This window comes from Oryctolagus cuniculus, chromosome 1 (genome assembly GCF_964237555.1).
Source record: "Oryctolagus cuniculus chromosome 1, mOryCun1.1, whole genome shotgun sequence".
In the NCBI taxonomy this organism is placed as follows: domain Eukaryota; kingdom Metazoa; phylum Chordata; class Mammalia; order Lagomorpha; family Leporidae; genus Oryctolagus; species Oryctolagus cuniculus.
In genome coordinates this window covers 110,519,029-110,538,607 of record NC_091432.1, presented here as the reverse complement: position 1 = coordinate 110,538,607, position 19,579 = coordinate 110,519,029, and the positions used below count along the sequence as shown (strand labels likewise).

General features: G+C 49.7%; 2 protein-coding genes across 8 annotated transcripts in view; one reads left to right on the top strand and one right to left on the bottom strand.

Annotated features, from left to right (window-relative positions):
* The window catches only part of LOC103345403 (potassium channel subfamily U member 1), a 212,222-nt gene extending 206,040 nt beyond the window's left edge, over positions 1–6,182 (bottom strand). For 3 of the 4 annotated variants that reach the window (XR_011390870.1, XR_011390871.1, XM_070079202.1), the window contains exon 1: positions 5,960–6,181. The gene's annotated coding sequence lies outside the window, so the exon portion shown is untranslated. Of the gene's footprint in view, positions 1–5,959 lie in introns of all 4 variants that reach the window. The other variant, XM_070079216.1, reaches the window with a different exon arrangement.
* Positions 6,183–6,326: 144 nt separating this feature from the next.
* Positions 6,327–18,567, top strand: LOC103345405 (set1/Ash2 histone methyltransferase complex subunit ASH2). Of its 4 annotated transcripts, none has more exons than XM_070079249.1 (5): positions 6,327–6,548; positions 7,230–7,371; positions 13,275–13,367; positions 16,381–16,440; positions 16,535–18,567. In XM_070079249.1, the coding sequence occupies exons 2-5, from the start codon at positions 7,336–7,338 to the stop codon at positions 16,640–16,642; spliced, it is 297 nt and encodes a 98-aa protein (XP_069935350.1). In that variant the 5' UTR covers positions 6,327–6,548; positions 7,230–7,335; the 3' UTR covers positions 16,643–18,567. The 4 variants fall into 4 exon arrangements, with proteins under 4 accessions (XP_069935350.1, XP_069935345.1, XP_069935341.1 ...); XM_070079244.1 differs by having other exon boundaries at positions 7,145–7,371; XM_070079240.1 differs by having other exon boundaries at positions 7,140–7,371.
* Positions 18,568–19,579: the final 1,012 nt, after the last annotated feature.

The following is a 19,579-nucleotide window of genomic DNA, read 5'->3' as shown; positions in this document are numbered from 1 at the left end:
TAGAATTAATTCCTCTTGTCTAACTGGGTTCTGGAGCCCCTTATCTATCCTGTTTCCATCCCCTGACCCTTTTCCAATCTCAGGTGACCACTATTCCAATCTCTTCTGTAGGATAAGCATCTTAGTTTCCACAAATGAGTGAAAACACATTAACTTTTCCACAGAGACAAGACTTTATGTTCAGCCCTAACATGTAAAGTTTGGGCTTTTGTTCTTATCACAAAGGGGGAAAAGGAGGGAAAATTCCTTATAATTAATTATTTTTGAACCTATCAAAGAGTTCAGGTTTCACAAAAATTTTCACCTGAAATTTAGAAATATCCACAAGTCCAGAGAGGCACAACCGAGATCTACTCACTTGAAGCAGTAGCTGCTGTAGCAATAAAGTGGTAGAAATACTTAAAAGGTTATTTTGACAAGATGGTGGAAACCAAGAATGGACTAGCAAAGAATAAGAAAAATCCAGAGCCATAGTCTTAGGGACCCCCAAGATTTAGTAGTTTCTACCTGCAGGATTGCCACCAGTGAAGAACCAAGAAAATCTCATGCTTTTGGCTTGGTGAAGCCAGAAAGTAGCTATTTCCTAATATATCCACATCATTCTCCCCAGAATCTTTAAAGAGCTCAAGAAACTCAACAAAACAAAATAAACAATCCAGTTAAGAAATGGGCAAAGGACTTGAACAGGCATTTTCGAAAGAGGAAATTCAAATGGCCAAAAGACACATGAGGAAATGCTCAGGATCACCAACCATCAGGGAAATGCAAATCAAAGCCACAATGAGGTTTCACCTAATTCCAGTTAGAATAGCTCTCATTCAGAAATCAACAAACAATAAATGCTGGCTAGGATATGGGGAAAAAGGTACCCTAATCAACTGTTGGTGGGAATGTAAACTAGTACAGCCATTGTTGAACACAGTATGGAGATACCTCATAAAGCAGAAAATAGATATATTATATGATCCAGCCATCCATTCCTGGACATTTACCCAAAGGGAATGAAATCAGCATATGAAAGAGTTATCTGTACTCTCATGGTTAGTGCATCTCAACTCATAATACCTGAGATATGGCGCAGCAGGTTAAAGTCCTCACCTGAAGCACCGGCATCCCATATGGGTGCTGGTTCGAGTCCTGGCTGCCCCATTTCTGATCCTGCTCTCTGCTGTGGTCTGGGGAAGCAGTGGAGGATGGTCCAAGTCCTTGGGCCCCTGCACCCACATGGGAGACCTAGAGGAAGCTCGTGGCTCCTAGCTTCAGACTGGTGCAGCTCTGGCCTTTGAGGCCATCTAGGGAGTGAACCAGTGGATGGAAGACCTCTTTCTGCCTCTCTGTAATTCTGCCTTTCAAATAAAATAAATAAATCTTAAAAAAATACACATAGATATAAGCATGTGAGGTAGAGAGATAGCTAGGTAGGTAGAAAGAGAGAGAGGATGGAAAAATTCTTGAAAGAAAACAGAATACAATGACCCCCAGTGAGAACATTTGAAATTTATTCTTGGCGATTTGGAAAAAGTATATGGTTACTGCTGGCTCACTCGCCCAGATGTCCGTAGCAGACAGGGCTGAGCCAGGCCAAAGCCAGGAGCCAGGATCTCCATCCAGGTCTCCCACGCAGGTAGCAGGAGCCCAAGCACTCTGGCCACTTTCCACTGCTTTTCTAGGCCCTTAGCAGGGAGCTAGATGGGAAGTGGAGCAACTAGGGCATGAACAGGTGCCCACATGTGCCCTATTAGTGGCTTTCTTTACCCACAGCATCACAAAGGTGATCCCTGGCCAGCACCGCGGCTCACCTGGCTAACCCTCTGCCTGTGGCATGGGCACCCCAGGTTCTAGTCTCAGTCAGGGCACCGTATTCTGTCCCGGTTGCTCCTCTTCCAGTCCAGCTTTCTGCTGTGGCCCGGGAAGGCAGTGGAGGATGGCCCAAGTCCTTGCGCCCTGCACCCGCATGGGAGACCAGGAGAAGCACCTGGCTTCGAATTGGCGCAGTGTGCCGGCCATAGTAGCCATTTTTGTGGTGAACCAACAGAAGGAAGACCTTTCTCTCTGTCTCTCTCTCTCACTGCCTAACTCTGCCTGTCCAAAAAAAAAAAAAAAAAAAAAAAAAAAAAAGGTGATCCCCAAGGTCAGCTCCTTAATCAAATGCCCTTCAGGCCTGATGAACTTTGCCACACTCTGATTCACTCACCGATTACACTAATCTGACTGGGAGGGGGGACGCAGCACGACTTCTTCCCCCTTTTCTCCAAGATGGCAGCTGAAGCAGATCAACCTTCGGCAGTGGGAGGGGCCATTGCATCCCACTGGTAGGGGAGAGTTTTCTGTGGGAGTACTTTGCAGCGTGTGCTCTGGCACCTCCACTCCTCCAGCCCGAGGCTGGGGGACCTCAAACCCCAGAGGAACTGCATGGCATCACCACTCTGCTATGGCTGAGAGCCAGCTGGCAATGCCATTCAATCACGAGCGACTGTCTGTTAACAGGATGTCCCATTCATCTCCACTAGGGCCTTCGACCCACAACTCTTCTGCCTCCTGTGCACTCTAGATCTTGATTCTTCACCTGGAGCGCGGCAGCTTCCTTCCTGTCCTCCGAGGTTGAGGATGAGCCATCCCAGGCAGAGGCACAGGATCAGCACAACAGTGTTGCTGATCCCAACTTGTCGGCTGGCCAGCACTCCACGGTGGGACCATGCTGGCCTAAACACCTGCTGCGGGGGTGTTTTTAATGTTCCTTTTATTCTTCTCAAGTAGATCCATCAGCTAAAAAAAAATTGTTTCTTATATTTATTAACTTCATCCAAAATAATTAAATCCTATGGGATGAGACAGCAGCTATAATACTGTTTTTGCCTTCTTCTTTTTTTTTTTTTTTTTTAAAAAAAAAAAAAAAAAAAAACATGTGTTGTTCAAGACAGAGAAGATAGCTCAAGAAAAGAAATAGAGGCAGGACAGTGCTGTGGTGTAGTGGGTAAAGCTGCTGCCAGAAGTGCCAGCATCCCATAAGGGCACCAGTTCAAGTCCCGGCTGCTCCTCTTCCAATCCAGCTCTCTGCTGTGGCCTGGGAAAGCAGTAGAAGATGGCCCAGCTCCTTGGGCCCCTGCACCTGCATGGGAAACCCAGAAGGACCTCCTGGATCCTGGCTTCAGATCGGTGCAACTCTTGCTGTTGCGGCCATTTGGGGAGTGAATCAGCAGATGGAAGGCTCCTCTTTCTTTTTTTAAATGAGAGTGATGGTTTTTATTTAAATATTTATTTATATTTATTTATTTGAAAGTCAGAGTTACACAAAGAGATGAGAGGCAGAGAGAGAGAGAGAGGCCTTTCATCCTATGGTTCACTCTCCAGACGGCCGCAACAACCGGAGCTGTGCCAATCCAAAGCCAGGAGCCAAGAGCTTCTTCTGGGTCTCCCACGTGGGTGCAGGGGCCCAAGGACTTGGGCCATCTTCTACTGCTTTCCCAGACCATAGCAGAGAGCTGGATCGGAAGTGGAGCAGCCAGGTCTTGAACCTGTGCCCATATGGGATGCCGGCGCTTCAGGCCAGGGCATTAACCCACTGCACCACAGCACTGGCCCCTAGAAGGCTTCTCTCTCTCTCTCTCTCTTTTGCATCTCTGTAAATCTGCCTTTCAAATAAATAAATAAATCCTAAAAAAATAAGTAGATAGGCAAAAAACAAACTGACCAAGAAGTGGGGCATTGGTTTGCTTTTGAACATGTTTTTTAGAAGATTTACTTTATTAGGGTCGATGTGGTGCAGCAGATTAAGTCTGTATCTGAGATGCCAGATCCCAAATGGGCTCTGATTCGGAGTCCTGGCTGCTCCACGTCTGACCTGGCTCCCTGCTAAGGTGCCTGCCTGGCAGCAGAAGATGGCCTGCGTGCTGGGGACCCTGCACCCACATAGAGACCCAGATGAAGCTCCTGGTTCCTGGCTTCAGCGTGGCCCAGCTCTGGCCATTGCAGCCATCTGTGGGAGTGAAACAGTGGACGGAAGATCTCCGTATCTAAGTCTACCTTTCAAATAAATAAGTCTTTAAAAAGATTGATTTGAAAGGCAGCATAAAAGAGAGGAAGAGAAAGAGATCGACCCCACAGTCCACTCCCTGAATGGCCAAATGGGATTGTGCGCCCCATGGGTCCACAAGAAACCATTTTAGTTAGTAACTGAGGACCGCCGGATCCCACGTGCTGGCACGAAAACTGCGTGAAAAAAGCTTTTGCAGGAGAGACAGTGACTTTACGTGGGCTCTGATGTAACGGATATGGACGTGAGGCGGAGCAGGTGGGCAGTGCAGCAGGTAGGAAAGCAGAAGAAAGCTAGGAGCCAGGCGAGTGGCGGCTTCCAACAGGATGGGAAGATCTTTGCCAGGCCTCTTGAATACACAAGTTAGAAAGTGAAATTCTTCAGGGAATTATGTCACACAGAGTTTACAGACTTTATGTGCAGAATGAGAGCTGGTTCTGAGACCTCCAACCCACAATGTGATGACAGCACTCATTCAAGATGGAAGTGAGGCATAAAAAACACCTTAGCTGGCTTCAGCCTAGTCAATCAATCGATTATAATTTTTTAAAAGATTTATTTTATTTATTTGAAAGACAGAAAGAGAGGTAGAAACAGAGAGAGAGGTCTTCCATCCACTAGTGCACTCCCCAGATGACCGCAATGGCCAGAGTTGTGCTGATCTGAAGCCAGGAGCCAGGAGCATCTTCGGAGTCTCCCACGCAGGTGCAGGGGCCCAAGAACTGGGCCATTTCTATTGCTATCCTAGGCCATAGCAGAGAGCTGGACTGGAAGAGGAGCAGCCAGGACTCAAACCTGCATCCATATGGGATGCCGGCACTTCAGGCCAGGGTTTTAACCCAATGCGCCACAGCGCTGGCCCAATCGGTTATAATTTAACTACTTAATTGGTCAGAGCTAGAGGGAATCCAGCAACCTACTAATCGGCCGGGCCCAGTAGCAGGGGCCCAGTCCTAGTCCACGACCTGCTACAAAACCTTGTTTACCAGAAGCAAACCAGTAAGTGTAGCCCAGACTCCCTGATGAGCAAGTTAAAACCACCAGTGCAGTTAATACTCGGGGGGAGCTGGCCTGTGCAAGCATCCTGTCTCTTCTTCAGGCATCAACATTCATCACTACCAGGCTTCAAATCACCAGCTGGTAATTCACTGAGCTTTCCTTTAAGTCTGTCAAAGGACCCGGGACTGGGGCGGCGTCGTGGCACAGCAGGTTAAGCCGCAGCCTTCACCGGGGCACTGGCTGGATCCTGGCTGATCCGCCTGGGAGAGCAGCCAAGCACCACCTCAGGAGGAGACCCTGGTGCCGCCGCAGGCTCCCAGCTTGTTACAGCCACTGGGGGAGTGACCCAGCGGAGAGAAGATGCACCGACTCCCCTCTCTCACACAGCCTTTCAAATACATAAATCAAAGAAAAGAAAAGAAAAATCAAAATAGCCGGGCCTTTCCAAGGGTTGTGTCCGCAGCCCTGGAGACTCACATTCCACGTGACCGCGGACGAGGGCTGGAGCAGACCTGTGGGTGCATCCGTGGGCCACTCTTGAGGAAACGGGCTCGATCTCCGGGGGACCCGTCCTGGCCCAGCGGTCCCACGGGTGTGGATTCCGGAGTCCTGAGCTCATAGCTACGCAGTGACCAGCTACTGTGCACCTGAGCTCGCTGTCAGCCCTTGCCCTTGGCATCCCTTTCCCAAGCTTACCCTCCCTCTCCCTCCCCCTCCCACCCCTCCTCCTCCTCCTCTTACTCCCCCTCCTCCCCCTCCTCCTTCCCCTTACCACCCCTCCTCCTCCTCTCCCCTCCCACCCCTCCTCCAACTCTCCCCCCACTCCTCCCCTTCCACATCCTTTTCCTTCCTCCTCTCCCCCTTCCCCTCCCCGGCTTTTTCTTGGCCACGCCCCGGCCCGCCCTCATCTGCGCGGCGTGTCTTCACCTCTGCGGACCGTGTAAACGCGCTCGTTGGCAGCCGACCAAACGGACACAGCGAGCACCGGTCTCTCTGGAAGACGTTCCCTACAGGTCAGGGAGGGGACCGGGGCCACGGCCCTTCGTCCGCGCCGTGACTGCCACTCTTAGCCACAGAAACTCGCAGCGTCTGTTCCCGACGCGGAGAAGTAACTGACAGTCAAGCCCGCTCCGCCCTCAACGGGCGCAACCGGCGGTCACCGCAGCCCCGCCCTCCCGGCCTTAAAGCGGGCGGGCCCCGAGCGCGTACTCCTCAGACAGGCGGAGGCCCCCACCCCGGGCCTTGGCCGTTTGAAGACTACGGCGCCGGGCCGCAACTTGCGCGAGACGGAGGGTGTGTTCTCGCGAGAAGTCCGGAAGGCCGCAGGCATGGCGGCGGCGGGAACTGGACCCAGCCCGGGAGCAGGTGCCGGGCCCGGCCCGGGAGCGGCTGCAAATGCAGCAGCTGCAGAAGACGGAGAGACGAAGCCGGCGGCACCAGTAGCAGCCGCTCCGGCTGGAGAGGGGACGTCGGCTGCTCCCGCGGCGGAGCCCAGCTCGGGAGAAGCTGAGAGTGGGTAAGGCGTCCCGCGGCCCCGAGGAGGACGCGCGAGGGGACGCCCGCCCCCCTTGGAATCCCGCGGCTCCCGCCCGCCCCTCCGAACCGAACCTAGGCCTGCGGCCTACGCCCCGGCTCGTCCTGCCTCCTCCGACCGCGTCCGAGGCCGCGCGAGAGCCAAGGTGCTGGCGCCTCGGGAGGAGGCTTGCACGTCGCTCTCGGTAGCAGGAGTCTCGGGCGCCACCCTGGGAGAAGGAGCGGCCCCTCTGAGACCCGGGGCGCTGCGTCCTGTGCACCTCTTCCAGGTCCGGCGCTAGCTCGTGCAGACCTGAGCGCCGGAGCCCGGAGGCGTCCCCGCTGCCGCGGGCTCGCGATCTCCTTGGACACCCGGTCCATGGTGCCCAGACCGTAGCCCGGCAGAAAAAGCTGTTGCGGCGCTCCGTGCATTGGTTATTTTGTGTGAGGTCTGTCTGCCCTGACAAGCCTTGCTTGTGTGTCTTCGTTGTCTCGGGATGCCAGCTTGGCGGGTATAAGCGGCGGTTTAGAGACGGAGTCCGCGAATGGGAAGGATACACTAGTAAGTGTTTCTCTTTTGGATGTCTGCCGGCAGAGTAGGATTTGTCTTCAAGAATGTTAAGGGAGGCAGCAGCAGCACAGCCAAGTGCGCCACTTTGGTTCTCGGCTTGCTCTGTGGGCACAGGACGGCGCCGGGGACACGTCGGAGGTGATGGACATGCAGGCGGGCTCGGTGGACGAGAACGCCGGCAGCTGGGGGACGTGGAGCTGCAGTGTGGCATCTGTACGAAATGGCTCACGGCGGAGACCTCCGGCATCGACGCTTCGTGAGTGCTCTCTTTTTATTTTGTCGTCTTGTAAGAATCTCCGTAGAGTGAATCTCAGCGTGTGCACCCGTCGAAGAGCGTGCAGGCAAAATACACGTGTTAGAGTCGACCGCCCGAAAAACGTCACCAAGAGACATCTCTTATGCAAACAGCAAGGGGAAGCTTTATTGATTATCCAGCATGCTGGGGCTGTCTGATCATCATGAGCAGAACAGCCCCGAATAACCAAAGGTTAGGGTTTATAAAGGCAAAAACCGCAAAACCGGGAAGGGGAAGAGAATACACGGTTGCTAAGCGGTTGCTAAAGTCTTACAATCCGCAATTATGATCTTAAGACATAGACAAATCACATCTTCATTATTAGCCCAGGTAACCCAGGTGCAACCTTTCTACTTTTAAGCTTGAGCAATCATGCTAGGGGGTTTTTGTGCGTTGCCAAGGGTGATGTAGTGCACTGCTATTGTCCGACTATTTGAGATCATAGTTTCGGACCAGAGTCTCACGGTGGGGGGGTTGCTTTCCCAGAATGCAGTCTCAAGTGCTCCAAAATGGAGTCCCTACTGTCAAGGTGCTACTTCACTGTTCTATTTTTACAGCTGCACTAAGAAGATTTAAACCTGTAAGCTTAAGCTTAACTTTTGACACCTGTACATATACAATTTTAACTCTTCACACGCACAGTATTAACCGTGTCCTAACCCGCGTTCGGTGAGTGGGGCGCTGGGTCAGGAGCTGTTTCCGTTCCCTCCATAGATCTCGCAGGAGAAAAGGTTTGCTTTAGCTGTCTCGGCAAAGACTGTTTCCCTCAGGTACCTCTTCCAGTGAATTAAGATCCTGAAAACAAAGGCCTTGTTCCTTGTCCTGGGGACGTGGTCCACAGCTAGCTGGAAAGGCCTGCAGTGTTCTTCAGGGTCTGATTAAACTAACAAATAAGAGGGTCCCTCAGCAGGGCAATGAAGAAATACCTCCCTTTTAAAAGTTGAAGTGGGTCTTAGAAATGCTGATATCCCAATTAGCATGTGTCTGGTCACGCTAGATAGAGGATTTGTTTTTAAAGAAAGAGAATACTGAGAAATGGAGAAGAAAGAATTGGTCTTGGTAAAAAGATGTGCAGGAATTTGCTTGGATGGAGCCTAGGAGAGAGACTTGACTGGAGAGAACTGGGAGGAATTCGGGGAAGAGTCCAACTCAGCTCAAGAGTTTTGGTAGCTTTGGGGAGACCCATGTGTCCCTTAACTTGAGAAGTGACACCTGAAGCCCAGCCAGGTGGGAGGGGCTGATTGTCTTTTAGGGCTGAGGTAGACGACAGGAGCTGCTTGTTCTGCACACCCAGTTGTAGTTGAATTCTGCGCATCTACCTGTCTTCCCCACAAGGCTTTGCCCTCTCTGAGTGAGTTTATCCCAGCTGTGTAACTCCAGAGGTTCTAGCAGAGGCAAAGGTAAGGGAACTTAGTGTTAACGATGCGTTGGATGCTTCTTGCTTCCTTGTGTGGTGGCCATGGGCTGAAAGCACTTACTTGGGAAACTTCTCTTCGAGGATTCCCTAAGCTCGTTTCAGTTGAGTCTGAGATTAACCTGTCTTTTTTTTTTTTTTTTTTTTAAGATTTATTTTAAGCCTGCACCGCAGCTCACTAGGCTAATCCTCCGCCTTGCTGTGCCGGCACACCGGGTGCTAGTCCCGGTCGGGGCACCAGATTCTGTCCCGGTTGCCCCTCTTCCAGGCCATCTCTCCTGTGGCCAGGGAGTGCAGTGGAGGATGGCCCAAGTCCTTGGGCCCTGCACCCCATGGGAGACCAGGAGAAGCACCTGGCTCCTGCCACCGGATCAGCACGGTGCGCCGGCTGTGGCGGCCATTGGAGGGTGAACCAACGGCAAAAAGGAAGACCTTTCTCTCCATCTCTCTCTCTCTCACTGTCCACTCTGCCTGTCAAAAAAAAAAGGGGGGGGATTTATTTATTTTATTTGACAGAGTTACAAATAGAAGTAGAGACAGAGCGAGAGAGAGGTCTTCCATCCACTGGTTCACTCCCCAAATTGCCACAATGGGCCGGAGCTGGGCCAGTCTAAAGCCAGGAGCCAAAGCTTCTTCTGGGTCTCCCTCGTGGGTGCAGGGGCCCAAGGACTTGGGCCATCTTCTACTGCTTTCCTAGGTACATCAGCAGGGAGCTGGATCAGAAAAGTGGTACAGCTGGGACTCCAACCTGTGCCCATATGGGATGCCGGTACTGCAGGATGGGACTTTAACCTGCTGTGCCACAGCACCGGCCCCCAGCCTGCCTTTATTTATTTATTTCTTCTCTCCCTGCTGGGCCTGTTTATCCTGAAGGTCTTTTCCCTGTTCCTTTCTCTTTTGCAAAGCTCTCCTTGCGCTTCCCCGGCCCTGGCATGGTTGCCACAGTGGCTGTTCTCGTGCATTGAGTTGGCCATTGCTGCCTTACTCAGTGCCCCCTCCTCCACTGGCTTCTTCCTCTCTGCCTTAAGACAGGCAGGTCTTTGTCTCCAGACTTGCCTGGTAGATTCCCTCCTGAGGCTACAGCCAGTGGTGAGGGGTTGGAACACCTTTCACTCCTGCACCTCTTGGCTCTCATATCCCTGAACAAGATTTACCACTTCCCTTCTTTGCATTTTTAGTGCTGTCACTCTGAGGTCCCCTGGAGCTTCAAAAGCCTCTTTACATATTCACTTTTTCTTATCTCTTCTCCCATCAGACCCATCCCACCAGATATTTATCCCTTTAGCTCCTACAGAAAATGTCCAGTTCTGTCTAGCATGTAAGGTCCTCTTGTGATTGCTGCTTTTCAAGCTTTATTTTTATCCTTTTCTGGACAAATCCTCTGTTCCAGACAAAGTTGCCTATGCAGGTTTGTCTCCCTCATCCCTTACTTGTTTTCTCATCTCTACACACAGCTTAGTTATCTAGAAAACCCATTCATCAGGCCCGGTGCTGTGGCTTAGAAGCCGCTGCCTGCAGTGCTAGTATCCTATTTGGGCAACAGGTTCAAGTCCCAGCTGTTCCTCTTCTGATCAGCTCTCTGCTATGATCTGGGAAAGCAGTGGAGGATGGCCCAGGTGCTTGGGCCCCTGCACCCACATGGGAGACTGGGAAGAGTCACCTGGCTCCTGGCTTCAGATCGGCTCAGCTCTGACTGTTGCAGCCATTTGGGGAGTGGGCCAGTAGAGGACTTCTCTGGCTCTCCCTTTCTGTAACTCTGCCTCTCAGATAGGTAAATAAATCTTTTTTAAAAAACATAGAGATGCTATAAGCATTCTTGTACAAGTCTCTTTTTTTATTTTTCATTTATTTTCATTCTGTTTACAAGGCTGAGAATTAAATGTAAACATGTTTTCATTTCTTTTGAGTCAATATACAGAAATGAAGTCAGTAGACCATGGGGTAATTAGATATGGTATTTTTCTCCTAGTCTCTGACTTGTCTGTTTTATTAGTAGTATCTTCTGATAAACTGAAGCTTTAATTTTTATGGAGTCTAACTTAGCAGATTTTTCTTTTATAGATATATTTCTTTCTGTGAATTAAAAAACCTTTGGGTACCCTCAAGCCATATTCTCCCATATTTTATGGTTTATTTTGAAGACATCGTGGTTGTAGCTTTTACAGTTAGGTCTCTGTTCCACCTTGATTTAATTTTCTGTGTCAATGTGGAGTTCCAAGTTAATTTTTTCCATATGAATATCCAATTATTCCAGTGCCATTTGTTAAACTCTCCTTTCTCTGCTGGATTTCTTTGGTGCCTTTAAGTGAAAAGCAAATAACTGTCTTAAGTAGAGATTTATTCTGGGCTCCTGGTTCCATTGATGTGTGTGTCCTTTATGCCAGTACCACAGTGTCTTGATCATTGTAGCTCTAGAGCAAGTTTTGGATAGTGGAGGTCCTCTGCGTTTATTCTGATAACAGGCAGACTGAGATCTCACTTCAGTGCATGCACCACACAGTTGACTCTCATCTCACCACCTGCCACTTGGAGCCCTTCCATGCCTGCCACACGTGTTCACACCTGTGGCGCAGGTAGCGCCTGTTCCAGTTCCCACTGCTCTGCTGCTGATCCAGCTTCCTGCCATCACACCTGGGAGGCAGCAAGTGAAGGGTAAAGTACTTGGGCTTCTGCTACCCACATGGGAGATGTGGATGGAGTTCCAGGCTCCAGGTTTCAGCCTGGCCCAGCCCCAGCCATTGCCTCTGCTTGGGAAGTGAACCGTTGGATGGAAGATCCCTCCATTATCCCTGTCCATTTCTCTCTCCCTCTCTCTTTCTCTCTGCCTTTCAAATAAATAAAAATAAACCTTAAAGGTGCTAAACAAAGTTTCTGTATGTTGCTGTTTATGTGGCTTGTTTATGTGTTTAACTGGTATGTTTTTGTGTATGTGGTTTAAGATTCATTTATTCATTTGAAAGGCAGAGTGACAACAAAGAGAGATTTTCCACCTGCTGGTTCACTCTCCAAATGGCTGCCTCAGTTGGGGCTGCACCAGACCTAAGCCAGGAGCCGAGAACTCCATCCAAGTCTCCCACATGGATAACAGGGGCCCAAGCACGTGGGCCATCAGAAAGCCGGATCAGAAGTGGAGCAGCCAAGACTTGAACTAGTGTTCCCATGTGGAAAGCTGGCATCACAGCAGCAGCTTAACTTGCTGTGCCATGATGCGAGCCCCTAATTTTTTTATCTATTTATTTATTTTTTGAGATTTATTTCATGTACTTGAAAGGCAGAGTTAGAGAGAGAGTTTTTCCATCCACTGGTTTACTCCAAATGGCCACAAAGCCTGGGCTGGGCCAGACCAAATCCAGGAGCTTCTTCTGGGTCTCCCACATATGGGTGCAGGGGGCCAAGCACTTGGGCCATCTTCTGCTGTTTCCCAGGCAATTTGCAGGAAGCTGGATTGGAAGAGCAGCAGCCGGGACACTACCTGCACCCATATGGGATGCCGGTGCCCGCAGGCAGTAGCTCAACCCACTACACCACAATGCCAGCCCCTAATTTTTAAGATATTAATATATGTTTAGGTTCTTTGGAAGGATTCCAAGATACTTTTTGATTATTTTTTGCAAGGGAAACTTGGGTGAGATGGTGGGAGAGGGAGGGAGATACTCTTCATTGTAAATATATATTTTATATATATATTATATTATGCATTTTTATATATTACATAAATGTGTATATAAATATTTCTATATATACTTGTATATTTTATTTCCATGCTTAATGTATATGATAAGAAATTAAATTTTAAAGAATAAATGCAGTGTATTTATCTGGGAGTGAATAGTTAGACTCTCGGGGGCCCATCAGTATGAAAGTGTTGAATCAGAGACTACTAGAAACTAGGAGGAAAGAAAAGCCTCAAAATGTTTTTGTAGAATAAGGGATTTTAGGGGCTAGCACTGTGGCGTAGTGGGCTAAGCCTCTGCTGGCATCCCATGTGGGTGCCAGTTCATGTCCTGGATGCTCCTCTTCTGATCCAGCTCTCTGCTTGGTCTGGGAAAGCAGTAGAAGATGGCGTAAGTCCTTGGGCCCCTGCACCGGCGTGGGAGACCCAGAAGTCCCAGGCTCCTGGCTTTGGATTGGCCCAGCTCCATAGGCTTGTCATTTCTTTCACTGCAGATACTGAAAATTCAATTAATCTAGCCACTTTTGTGAGAATCTTTGTCATGATGAGAGGGCATGTGTATTTTCTCTCTAAGGACCTTTTTTGAAAGTGTTTAATGAGCGTGGTGTTTTAAGAAGCACGTAATAGTTCAGAATCCAGCAGCATAGACTGCAAACCAGTTTGATGTGTGTCACACAGCCCGAGGCTCAGTGCTTTTGGGGCCAGCTTGCCCCTTCTCCGTGAAGATGAACTGGTTTCTCAGTGTGCCTTTCCCCTGCCCCCTTCTTGATTTTCAAGGCTTTGATCAAGTTCAAGAGTTATCTGTATTTTGAGGAGAAGGACTTCATGGATAAAGCAGAGAAGAGCCTAAAGCAGACTCGCCATAGTGAGGTAAGTCATGGTCATGAAAACTGCAGCAGGCTGGGGTCCACTCCCTGGGTATAAAGAGAGGGAAGTGAGACCCCGTGCGAGTGGAGGGGTCTCTGTCACACCACAGTTACGGGGCGGCACTTAGAAAAAGGCTACAGACCACCTGAGAAGGACGTCTCCAGGAGGTGGGGGAGCTGCTGGGGTACCCAGGGGCTACCCAGCTCCCATCAGCACTTTGCTCCCCCTCGTAGGGTCACTGGGAGCTTGTGTGCACGGGGTCTTACACAAGAAGAGATGGGCCAGTCCATCTGCTCCAGGCACAGCGCCTAAAGTGAAAAGGGAGTGGGGAGGAGGAAGAAAGTCCTGAGCTGAAAACATTTGTCCTTGAAAATACCATAAAGCCCCCTGGGACCGGAATGGAGGAGAGTGTGGAAGTAAACTGGAATTCCAGTTGTTTTTAGGAAAAAATATGCTGAAGGGATGACATGGCCAAGAAGTAAAACCAGGGAGAAGATAGCTTCTGTTGGGAAGGGAAAGGGGCCTTTCTGAAGCCCCTACAAGTAGATATTTATGAGATTGAGAGAACTTGAAAGTAGAAAAGCAGGCGTCGGACCCTGGGGCAGGTTCAGCCTTCTGGCTTAGATGCCTGCACCCGTGTCAGGATATCTGGGTTCGGTAACCTGCTCTAGCTCCTCACTCAAATTCCAGCTAAGGCAGACCCCGGGAGGCAGCAGTGATGATGGCGCAAATAACTGGGGGGACTTGGACTGAGTTCCCATCTCATGGCTTCAGCCCAGCCACATTTGGTTGGGATTGATCTCTCTCCCTCTGCCACTCAAATAAATAAATGTGTTGTTTTTAAGAACTGTGGTGGGCATTTGGCACAGCACGTAAGTCACCACTTGGGACACCTGCATGCCATATCAGTGCCTGGTTTGAGTCACGGTTCCGTTTCCAATCCAGCTTCCTGCTAATGAGCACCCTAGCGGTCAGCTCCCTCACTTGGGTCCCTGCCACCTTGGATGGGGTTCTTGGCTCGTGGTCCAGCCCAGCTGTTACAGGCATTTAGGGAGTGAACCAGCAGATGAAAAAATCTGTTTCTCTGCCTTTCAAATAATAAATAAATAAATAAACAAACAAACAAACAAACCCAATGCAAGAGGAAGGAATAAATGAGAAAACTTAAACAAGTGTAGTTCCAAGGGGTTCATGGAAGGCCAGCTACCGTTTATGAACTACGAGAACGTAGAACTCGTTAGCGTATGTGGTACAGGAAGCCAGAAAGCAAGTAGAAACCCAAAGCTAACTGGAATAGCACATGTGGAATTACTTTGAAAAATCTAAAGTGTTACTGTACATTTGAGATATCATTGGCCATAAGATCTCCACTGTGTTGTTCTTTGAATGCATTATTCCCAGTGTCGTGGGGGCAGTGTGCAGTGTTCTCCAAGTGAGGTCTCTGTCTTGTTTGTTCTGTTTTTTAAATTCTGAAGTAGAACCATGGTTTTTGTTTCAAATAATATTTTATAAAAATGGTGCCAATCAAGGTGTGGCTTACAAAGATATTTTTGAGGGGGTTTACTTCCCAGCCATCTCACTGTACAAGAGCTGCATGGTACGTATCCTGTGTTCATCCTGTGACTCGGGCATCACGCAGAAGGAAGGGGTGGGGTTGCAGGAGAGGCTGGCTGAGAGCGTTGGAAGAGCCCCAGAGAGACGTGGGCACATGTTTCGGTTTGGCCTGAGAACACATAGGGCTTTGAGCAAGGTGTTTGCATGGGCAGAGTTCATGCGGTTAGTATGCACCACAGCTTTCCTTTGAATTCACTGGGGGGTAGTATTCTGTATGAAGAATACAGAGCCCATACGGGCAGCAGTTCCTGTCCCGGCTGCTCTACTTCCATCCAGCTCCCTGCTGATGCCCTAGGAAGACCAGCAGAAGATGGCCCAAGTGCTTGGGCCTCTGCCACCCCTGTAGGAGACCTGAAAGAAGCTCCTGGCTCCTGACTTCTGCCTGGCCCAGTCCTGGCCATTTTGGCCATCTAGGGAATGAACCAGCAAATGAAAGAGGTCTCTGTCTCTACCTCTCTGTAACTTTGACTTTCAAATCTTAAAAAAAAAAAAAAAAAAAAAAGGAAAGGACAAAATTTAATTTTTGTTAAAAATTTGAGCTCCATGTATAACTATTTCATAATATACTTTTTCCATGAACTTTTTGAAGACCCCACATTCATCAGTATGGGGCTGTGTGTCACTGTAACCTAACTGTTGCTTACACTGATCTTTCTTTTTTTTAGTATCATCCAGATTGAAGAAGAAGATTCTCATGAGGGCCTATTTGGGTTTCTTTGTTCATTTGTTTCTAAAGCTGATTGAAAAGTCAATGCTGGCCAGCGCCGCGGCTCACTAGGCTAATCCTCCGCCTTGCAGCACCGGCACACCGGGTTCTAGTCCCGGTCGGGGCGCTGGATCCTGTCCCGGTTGCCCCTCTTCTAGGCCAGCTCTCTGCTGTGGCCAGGGAGTGCAGTGGAGGATGGCCCAAGTCCTTGGGCCCTGCACCCCATGGGAGACCAGGAGAAGCACCTGGCTCCTGCCATCGGATCAGCGCGGTACGCCGGCCACAGCGTGCCGGCCACAGCATGCCGGCCACAGCGGCCATTGGAGGGTGAACCAATGGCAAAGGAAAACCTTTCTGTCTCTTTCTCTCACTGTCCACTCTGCCTGTCAAATAAATAAATAAATAAATAAAAGAAAAGTCAATGCCTGAGGATTTCTTAGTGGTTTTAGTCAGCAGCCGCCACTGAGGAAGGCAATGTCAGGAAATCTTTGGCTTCCAGAAGGAGATCAGCACAGGCATGTTTTATTTGCCCAGTTCCCACTGGACCCGAGGACGTGGACCACTGTTAGCAGTGGTGTATACTTCGTTCTAGTTATGTCTTGAGTGTCACTGCAAATGAAGATTCAGTGTCAGCTTAACTTTTTCCATATCTGTTTTTTTTTTTTTTCATGTCTCCTTGGATTGAATTTATCCCAGGTCTCCAGTAACTTCGGGCTGTGCTTCAAGTATCCTCCCAAAGACCTCGCTTGCCGCCCCGTGAGTAGCGTTGCCATGCCCGCCTGCACTGCACCCTCCGTGTCTTGGGTTCTCGCTGTGGTTTTGCTGACCCCGTTTCCCGTTCCTCCTACAGATGAGTGACATGGGCTGGGGCGCTGTGGTAGAGCACACCCTGGCCGACGTCTTGTATCACGTGGAGACACAAGTGGACGGCAGGCGGAGTCCCCCGTGGGAACCCTGACCGGCCCCTCTGTTTTCGGACGTGGACTTTCTTGGGGAGAAGACTGGGGCTTTGGTTTTTGCTTTTTACCTGTGCCCAGTGTTCCCGCAAGCTGCCGCCGAACACGGCCTCACCCTTCAGCAAGGCGGAAGGCTGGGTGGGCCTGCGGGACACCCCCTGCCCTCACGCATCCCGTCCCCCGCTTCCAGTGACTGCTCTTCCTCTGTGTGCCATACACCGACAGCCGCTGACCCCAGGACCCCGTACGCTCCCTGTGGGACTGGTGCTGTGCCACATCCCCCGCCCGCAGGGACTCGTTCCCTCACTGGATTTTCCAAGGCGTGCACAATCTCGTCCGAGTAGCTAAGTTATCTGAAGACGCGTCTTCCATGGGCATTGACTCCACTCCACCCCACCTGACTTCTCCTCGGGGGAGGGCCTGCTTCCGAGGACAGCTGAAATCGGTGGCTGTACCTTCCGGAGCAGTCTGAGGACTGTCACCTCTCTGCGCGAGTTTGGTTTTGCTATTAATTGTGAACACTGGGACCTCTGACACGACTAGGTCTCCAGAGCTGTAATTGTGACAGGGACTCGCTTCCACTTTAACAGAAACCCTTCCCCAACAAACTTGTTCTCGAGTTTGTGCAGCCCTCGGATTCCTTGGAGCTCGAGGCGGTGTGAGGAAGGGGAGCGGCACTGGAAGGGAGAGACGCGTCTCGGGCCGGAATCTCAGGCCCTCCCCCTTAGCCTCTTCTCCAGCCAAAGCTGCGGCCTCAGGAGGGTTTAAAGGACCAACGCTCTCGCCCCGCCCCTCTCCCAGCCAAGGCATTGCTGCGTGCAGGGTGTCTCCCCGCCTGCCTGTCTTCCTTTCTAATAGCCCACGACTGAAGGGCAGCGTTCAGACCACTAAATGCTGGGATGTGAGAATGATCCCCCACTTGGGTCCCTTTGGAGCTTCGCCAGCTCCCCTTTTAAACACGCCCATCTCATGGCAAAATGTGGCCCCCCCAGGCCTGCCTCAGCGACACTGCTGCTCGTGACTGACGCAAGTCAGCGCTGGGTTCCTGCAGTGTCCGCGTGTGTTACCCACGTGACTGATGGATGTCTGAGTTCCCAGTCTAAAAAGTTACCCAAATTTCAAGTGAGTGTTGGTATCTTCTGGTCATGCTGACTTGATACATTTGTCCCCTGCTGAGTTCCTTAGACTCGGATTTGCCCATTCCGTGTCTCCTACCAGGAAAGCGGGCACGGGACCGGTGGAGCTGTAGGCTGGAGTCAGCCTGTCACTCCCTAGACACCTGTTGACTTGGGAGCCCGTCCTACAGGGCCCACCTCAGTGGGAGGCTTTTAGGTCATCGCAGCAGGAGGGACTCCCAGGAAAATGGCGTTCCTTTCCGTACCCACTCCGTCTCAGCATAGCTGGCCTTCATAACTTGGAGGTCACAGAAAAGATTTTCTGGTTAATACTTGAAAAGAGTGTGAGCGTTTGCTAAGCAGGTTTATCCGAAGGGTTCAAAGAATACCTACTCTCGACATAGTCTGGTCATCAGTGACACCTTGTTTTATTCCAGTGAAAAATAGCAGCTGGGAAAATCTCTCCCCAGACACCACAGAGACATAATACGTGGTTTGAAGGCAGCCAATGAGAATCCAACTCAAAACCTTCGTGTTTGTTGGAAGCCTCTTTATTTATTATCCTGTTTTTCTCTTGAAATGAGAGTATCTGCTGCTTTCACATCGCGGTAAACAAGTAGCCATTTTCTCTCAGTTGGTAGTGGACAGTCATTTTAAAAACTTCTTTGTAGCCAACCTGTCTCCCCCTGAAACTTTTGAATAAACAATTCTGTCCATACCAAAAGGAAACTAATAAACAAGAATAAGTTATGATAAATACTTCTATCACTTGTAAAATTGTAGTACCTCAATAAATACCAGTGTTTCCACCACTGCTATTTCGTTCAATAAATAAGCTAGAGCTCTCTGTCCAAAGAGTACAGAAGCCACTGCTAACAAAACAAAGCTGGAAAAGCTTTAGGTGGTAACAATGATTCCCATCTTGTTTATGTATTTCAACAAAGTAATCCCGTTCCAGTTTACCTACTTCAAGCATGATGTCCCCGAGTCCTGGACCGGGGAATTTGCTGTCTCCCTTTGCCCCTCCAACCAGCCACTTCCTCTCAAAATAGAAATATCTGAGCCTTTGCAAGCAAAGAAGTCCTAAGCCAAGTTGGCAGCTATGGAATTCTACTCCCATATTTGGTACTACCTTTAAAAAAATAAAAGGTTTATGTATTTTCATTTTGTTTGAAAGGCAGACAGATCTTCCATCTGTTTTTCAGTCCCCGAATGCCCACAATAGCTGTGGTTAGGCCAGACCAAGCCCGGAGCCAGAGCTCCAGATCTCCCATGCGAGTGGCAGGGACCAAGTACTGGAGCCGTCGACTGCTGTCTCCCAGGGTGCACATCAGGAAGCCGGTAACCAGGACTCGAGTCCCAGCCAGGACAGACGTGGGCTTCTGAAGGGGCAGTGTGACCACTGTGCCACGCACCCCCTATGCTTTCTAATTAGGTACATGAAAATCCTCAGTGATAATCTGCATCTTTCAAAGCCAATTATTTAGCTCATTACAGAGTTCTGTAAGAACTTAAGTTTTTAATGGAAAGTCTGATAACAGGTTCTAATTTATTGAATGATATAAATCCCCAGTAGTTTCTCTTCTTTTAATGAACCGGGGTGGGGGGGATTTAGTTTAACTATTTAGAAATCTTTGCCCAGGACTTCTCTGACATGAAATTGAAATCTCAGAGTTTTCTCTTACAAAAAGTTTTAGAACAGGTGCAGACTGAAGCTTTGTGTTAGTTGATTCTTTATTCTAAGTGCTTGTGGAGAAGGAGAAACCAGCTTGGTAAATAGTTTTGTGTTTTTCTGTGGGAAACACCTGAAATACACAGAACTGG